Source organism: Chiloscyllium plagiosum, chromosome 11 (genome assembly GCF_004010195.1).
Source record: "Chiloscyllium plagiosum isolate BGI_BamShark_2017 chromosome 11, ASM401019v2, whole genome shotgun sequence".
Taxonomy (NCBI): Eukaryota; Metazoa; Chordata; class Chondrichthyes; order Orectolobiformes; family Hemiscylliidae; genus Chiloscyllium; species Chiloscyllium plagiosum.
In genome coordinates this window covers 76269392-76276264 of record NC_057720.1, presented here as the reverse complement: position 1 = coordinate 76276264, position 6873 = coordinate 76269392, and the positions used below count along the sequence as shown (strand labels likewise).

At 41.0% G+C, this 6873-nt stretch overlaps 1 protein-coding gene across 2 annotated transcripts; it reads left to right on the top strand.

The window, feature by feature from the left end:
- The first annotated feature begins 356 nt into the window (after positions 1–356).
- LOC122554789 (leucine-rich repeat-containing protein 52-like) lies at positions 357–5801 on the top strand. 2 transcript variants are annotated; one of them, XM_043700164.1, is made up of 2 exons: positions 357–1285; positions 5287–5801. In XM_043700164.1, exons 1-2 carry the CDS (start codon positions 664–666, stop codon positions 5577–5579), a joined length of 915 nt encoding a protein of 304 aa, XP_043556099.1. In that variant the 5' UTR covers positions 357–663; the 3' UTR covers positions 5580–5801. The 2 variants fall into 2 exon arrangements, with proteins under 2 accessions (XP_043556099.1, XP_043556100.1); XM_043700165.1 differs by having other exon boundaries at positions 358–1285; positions 5464–5801.
- Positions 5802–6873: the final 1072 nt, after the last annotated feature.

The following is a 6873-nucleotide window of genomic DNA, read 5'->3' as shown; positions in this document are numbered from 1 at the left end:
CCTGGTCCCATATACCGTGGCCAACCAAAGTATTTGATCAGAGATGGAGCGACGTTCGGCCCCACTGTCGGGACTGTTCTTGAGGCAGTAGGCGATAGGCAATTCTAGCAACTCCTGTAAGTGGCCAGCACTGACTGGATCTTCGATAATTACCATACACCGCTTACCTCGACTCATTTTGTACCCGCTGGTTTACAGGTCTCTCCAAAGAACGAGGCAACTGAGGAGATCTTGCTTGGTGACTAAACTGTAAATAACACGAGATGCTCCTGCCCCCACCCCCCAACACTACCCCCCAGTCCCTCCTTCTCCTTGAAGACTCCCTTTATATTCGGGACGTCACAAATGCGTTAACTGGCAACTGGTGTGACATTAGATGAAGGGGTTGGGTCACAGTTACTACTAAATGAGCCAACTCTTCTTAACTTTCACGTTCACCGCTTCCATCGGCTACAAGTGTGAAGGCACTGAGTAAGTTTCTGCTGTCGGCCACCATGAGTTGGCTGTTGCAGCACATCTTAGTTTCCTTCTGATCACTTTATTTGCGCGGTTTTACTTATTTTTGAAAAACAAAAGGGTCCGGGTGTAACTTTGCACCCAATAATAAACACAGACGTCCGAAGAGCGAGCATGGAGCTGCGGTTTGGATAACATCCAGTCAACATGTATTGGTTTGCATCTGAGGCGCAGGGCCTCCTTTGGGAGTTGCTCTTGATGGGGGTTGTGTTAGATGCTGCGTGCCCTCCTAACTGTAAGTGCGGACAATTTGAAGTGAATTGCAGCAATGCAGGGCTGACCACCTTCCCAATATCCCTCCCACTGAACACCAGGCGCCTCGACCTGAACACCAACAGCATCGAAGAGATCAATTCTCTGGAACTCAACCTGCTCGGCGACTTGGTCTATCTGGATTGCAGCCATAACAGAATAATAGAGATTTCGAGGCTGCATTTCATCGGCATGGCGAAGCTGGTATATCTGGACCTCAGTTACAACAGCATTAGAACTATCAGCTGGACGGTTTTCGGGCCGTTGACTAATTTGATCATCTTGAGGCTCAACAACAACCCGAACCTGAGCGAAATCGACTCCGGAGCCTTTTCGACTAATGCGGGGCTTCGAGAGATCAATCTCAGCTACAACGGCTTGTTATATTTGAACACGACCTCGTTAAAGAACCTGGAAGGGCTGAAGGCCGTATATTTGGCTGGTAACCCCTGGGAATGTCAGTGCACAATTGGCCACCTCAGTGAGTGGATGTTTGAAAACAATGAAACTTTTCCAGGTGAGGTTCTCTCTTTAAAAATAAAACTACAATCTATTCATTTCGTGTGCACATGATGTTATTTCTGGCTGTGCAGTGGGTGCTGAGATTGTGGTGAACACATGGAAACGTAAAAAAAACTTGTTTTTAGCAGAAATGACGAATGTTCTATTAAAGGTATAGGCTATTTAACTGTTCTAGCCCAATCCACTACCATTCAGTCAAGATCCTGGCTGAGCTGAGACCTAACTTGCCTGTGCCCTATTTCCTTGTAAAACCTTTGGCAAATGAGAAGTTACCAATACTGTGGTCACTGAGAATCTTAAGTTTAAACCAATAGTGCGAGAATAAAACTCAGCAGGTTAGGTAGCATCGGTGGAGAGAAGCATGGTTCACATTTCAAGTCGATAACCTTTCATCAAATTCTCTTATCTCAAAAAAAATCTAATTCGGTCTTAAAATTAACAATTTTAATCAAACAGCAATGACCATTTCCAGCAGAGAGTTCCAAACAAATGCTATTCAGTGTTCCATTATCCAGACCAATGGACATAAGGTAGAATGGAATAAATTGTGTTCCTGTTCATATATTGAAAGCATCAATCAATTCTGACCCTTATTATAAACTCCAGGGAATACATGGTGTAATTTTTCCCCTTAATTTATCCCTTGCAATCCGCCTAAGATTCTGGTGAAATCATATGGCAGTTCTGTCCAAGGTGTGGTGCCCGGAACTGCTCAAAGTATTCCAGATGCATTCTAACAAGAGCTTTTTCACCTGAAGCTCAATCTTAATACTTAAACCAAATCCAAGAAGGAAACAAAGTAAACTGCCAAGAAAGGCATGGGTTCAATAATTGGCTGTAAGTGCTTTGCTTCTGGATTTGAACTGTTCCAAGAGAAAGATGTGAGTTCAAATTGACTGGAAAACCAACAAGATGAACAGATTTTTCAACATAAATTAGAGAATGCAGGAGAAAATATCCTCATGACTGCCTTGAAATGTATAACAGTTCAATTAACCAGAGAAGTCAGAGAACAAGTCAGCTTGGTTCTCATGAAGGGTTTTTGATGAAAAGCGAATCTTTCATTTTCCTTCCTACCCAGGATGAGACTTCCGGCTGTGTATTTCCAGTATTTTCCATGTCAGGTTTTGGATTGAAGGAGTCAAGCCTTAAAAAACTAAATAAAGGAAATAATTCTACATGAATAGCTGTGATTTTTTTTTTCCCTTTTTTTAAAAATAATCTAACCCCCACACTACCACCTAAGTGCGGTAGTGCTTATTTTATCCCCAGCACCCATGGGAAATGAATAGCTGTGATTAACAATGGAGCCGTAGGCTAACATTGGTAGATAGGAAAGTGGAGTTAATGCCACAATCAGATCAGCCAATAAATGGCAGAGCAGGCTCAAAGGGGCCTGAATGGCCAGCTGCTATTCCAACTATATATATTAGTATATATAAGTTTGAATTAATTTTTGGGCTAATATCTCTTAAAGTAAGAAGGAAAACTCTGAGGGTTACCTGTGCTGCATAAATCTTGTTGAAATAATTCTGAATAAAGTTAAAGGCTTTGCAGTGTTAGTAGACCAGATGCCAAATATGTCCAATTCACACAGAACAGCAATAAATGAGATGAATGAGATGCCGAATGTCATATCCAAAATAATAAAGTAGAAGTCAAAAGCAGTAAAATAATGATCAAACTGCATAACCGATAACTTGAATACTGCATCCAGTTCTGGCCACTAAGCAGCAAGAGGCACACCTGTTTAAGCACTGAATGTGCTTTTGAGAAAATCCATCAAATTATCCCCAGTGGCAAGGGTCTGAATTATGAAGAGTGATAATGTTTTCAGTCTTGGAAATTAAACCCCACTGAAGTGATCTTACAGATTTGTGTTAGATGCTTAAGATATACTTAAGACTCTAGATTGAAAAGACCACCCTAGAAAATTATTTAACTTAAACTTTGGGGCACAGATTCTAATAAGCAAAGGCAACTTGAGGATTGGCATCAGGAAATTTGTAAATGGGGCAAGGATGTCTTACTGTAGCTGAACAGGTGAGACGACACCTAGAGTATTGTGTGCAATTTTGGTCTCCTCGCCTAAGAAGGAATAAAATTGTCAAAGAGGGAGTGCAGTGAAGGTTCGCCAGGTTGATTCCTGGGCTGGCAGCTTTGTTGTATGTGCGAAGGTTACTTTCCCTAAACCTTGACTGGAGTTTTGAAGAATGAGAGGATCTATTTAAATGTATGAAATTCCAACAGGGCTGGATAGATCAAATGCAGAGATGAAGACCCCTGTCTGGGGTCTAGAACAGAGTGTCACAGTTGTGGGATACGATGTCAACCATTCAGGACTGGGTTGAGGAGAATATTTTTCATTAAGGCGTGGTTAACTTGTTGAATCCCTAACCCATAAGGCTGTGGAGTTTAAGCCACTGACTGTATTTAGGAAAGAAAATATAGATTTCTAGACACTGAAGGTATCAAGGGATGTGAGGAGAGAGGAGAAGTATGGAGTTGAGATAGAAGATCAGCCATGATTGTATTGGATGATGGAGCAGGTTCGACGGACTGAATAATCTACTTTTGCTCCTATTTTCAATGCCCCTTTTATGCAGCAAACACAGTGACCATTGCTGGAGAATGATAATCCAGATAGGCTATGCGGGTAAAACCCTTGTAATCATCTGAGAAACAGAATCATCTGCTCTTCTACTGATATAATATCACTAGAGTCTCAGCTCAACTTCAGTTCTCAAATGGAAAATTTAAATTTAAATACTGTTCACAATTTAGGTTCTTTGTATTTGTCAGAACTTCACTTTTATTTCTGCTTCAGTTTAGAAGAGTCTTTTTTCCTTCTTGAGGTTCCCAGGTCATTTAATTCAGAAAACCTGAACTGGCAATATATTCTATTATTTTGCTTTTCCTAGACAGTTGGTTATAGAGTGATAGAGATGTACAGCATGGAAACAGACCCTTCGGTCCAACCCGTCCATGCCAACCAGATATCCCAACCCAATCTAGTCCCACCTGCCAGCACCTGGCCCATATCCCTCCAAATCCTTCCTATTCATTTACCCATCCAAATGCCTCTTAAATGTTGCAATTGTACCAGCCTCCACCACATCCTCTGGCAGCTCATTCCATACATGTTCCACTCTCTGTGTGAAAAAGTTGCCCCTTAGGTCTCTTTTATATCTTTCCCCTCTCACCCTAAACCTATGCCCTCTAGTTCTGGACTCCCCGACAACTCAAGCTTGGTTTTTAACCATAATTAGATTATTTTACACGTTATAACGAACATTGTGTCCTCCAACATTTTTGTTCACAGGCACAAGAAACTTTAGCATTGCTGAGTCCTTTCAGCATCAGTAGAACATAGCTACAGGTGTAGGCCATTCGATTGGATCACGTTAGATTGCAGATCAAGTCTCACCTGCCAGCCTTTTCCCCACATACCTTAATATCTTTGAGAATAAAATTATATTTATTTCTGATTTAAAATTAACAATTGATCTATTATCAACTGCCATTTGCAAAAGTGCTTTTCAAACACCTACCACTCGTTCAGAAGTAAATGTGGTTTCTAACTGCATTCCAAGCTACAGTCCACATCCTCTAGTCCTAGATTCCATTATCAACAGAAATAGTTTCTGTCTCCCTTTCCCAATCAGTTAGTGCCTCTTAACCTCCTGAAAATGTCTATTTTCAATTCCAGGGAATACAACCCTAATTTGAGTTTTCTCAATCTGTAACTTTCCCCATAGAATCCAGATATATTTGGTAGATCAATGCTGCAATGTGAAAGATACCATTTACAGTTCTGAGGTGTTTTTGTTGAAAATTATTTCAATTTTAAGTTACATGTGCATACTACTTTCAATGACACAATAAAACACAATAGTTATATACTTTTAGATCTATGTTTGTTTGAATGTATAGTTTGTTTCATATCATTCTAATAGCAACTAAATAAAGGGAAATAATTTGCTTTTGATTTAACAGATGAAGATAACACTTTATGCACTTTGCCAAAATCAATGGCTGGAATTCCTGTCTCCATGGCTTTAATCAAGATATTCGATATTTGTCGCACACCTCTGGGTTACTTCGAATATTTATTTTTCGTAATAGTTGGTTTTGCAATATTTATCAGTGGTATCATTGTTGCCTTGCTTACAGGTACATTGATGGTCTTCTTTGAACGTCAAAAAATGTTTAAAGAAGATGATGGAGAAGACATTAAACAATATAGGTCATATAAGACGACTGTAAGGCTTACCAACATCAACTTATGATAGGGAACCTTACAGAAGTATCATGCTACCACAAGATGTGTGCTAATCACCAAGGTCATCTGTGGGTGTCTCTATTATAGTTACATGCCATTGGATCAATGCAGTGATATATTGTGGAAAACTGGAGTGCATCACTCTCTTAAATTATCATGGTTCTTGTTACTTTACACTTCCTTTGCTGTTTATGTATTGTCAGAAGTATAAATTTATTTTGTAAACTATATGCCAATAAACTTTATACTCATTTTCAAAACTTCAGACTCTACAATTGTCAGTGACTGCATGGAGTATTTTTTCCTCCCCCTTTATAACATTTAACATGAGACAAACATCAGATTGTTTGTTTGTGTGACACTCAGTGCACTAAGGTGTTTATGCCACTGGTCATGTTCCACTCTAACCTCTTCCCAGTTTTTCTCATCTAAATGTACCATCAGAACCACCCTACTCCTAGGGACTGAGCCTGGGATACTCCAGCAGAAAGTCCTTATCAATGCACCATCATCAGCAGTTTTGGACCTCTAGTGCCACTGGAAATGTCATGGAAGCAGGAGGCTGAGTATGAAGTGATAGCCCTTCATGTCCGGTGGCTCACTACTGATCCCGACTTCAAGCTGCCCTCTAAGGTTAAGTGTAATGCCAGTTTCTGAACCACAAATGTTCTAATAGGTGATGGAGTTTCCGCATAGCTGGTATGGGGCTGTTCTCACTCCTTTCTCCTGTGTGTGCTGTGGTACAGCAGGCAGCTGTTCATGGGTGAAAGTGGGAAATCAGAAAGGAAAAGCTGAGTTGAAGGAAAACGACTGGGAGGGATCTAAGAAGTCCATTGCCTTGTCCATATGCAACTTGCTCATCATGGCAGACAGCAGGAAGAAGTTTTGCTGGGAGTTAGGAAGTGGTATAACACACCGACATTCCACTCTCCTCAGTGTCCTCCATGCTGCCTGATGATTGTCATTGAATGCCGTCGGACCAACAACTGGAAGAAGCTTTGCCATTACTGAGCCTTTGTCCCCCACCAGTTCTGGCTCAAGGGTCTGAATCTGACATGCTGTGTGCCTTCGTTTGACTCCTGAGACAGTGTTCAAAATACAAGTAAGTAGCAATGACAGATCTGCAAGGAGGACTTTCACTAATCCACATCCCCTGTACTTCCTGCTGGTAGACTCAAACATGAATGGGGAGAGGATCAAAGAGCAAGTTACTCTGAAACCTGGACAGCAGCTCAATAGCGGAGTATGGGGGAGTGACTGCAAATGAGAGGTTGAATGTTCTGGGTGGGTGCCCTGTGTCT

What these genes read in the sequence shown, in the direction of transcription:
- LOC122554789 (XM_043700164.1), top strand. Translation starts at nt 664, where the DNA reads ATGTATTGGTTTGCATCTGAGGCGCAGGGCCTCCTTTGGGAGTTGCTC. An exon ending in AAACAATGAAACTTTTCCAG is followed by an intron (nt 1,286 to 5,286) that starts GTGAGGTTCTCT and finishes TTGATTTAACAG; the next exon opens with ATGAAGATAACACTTTATGC.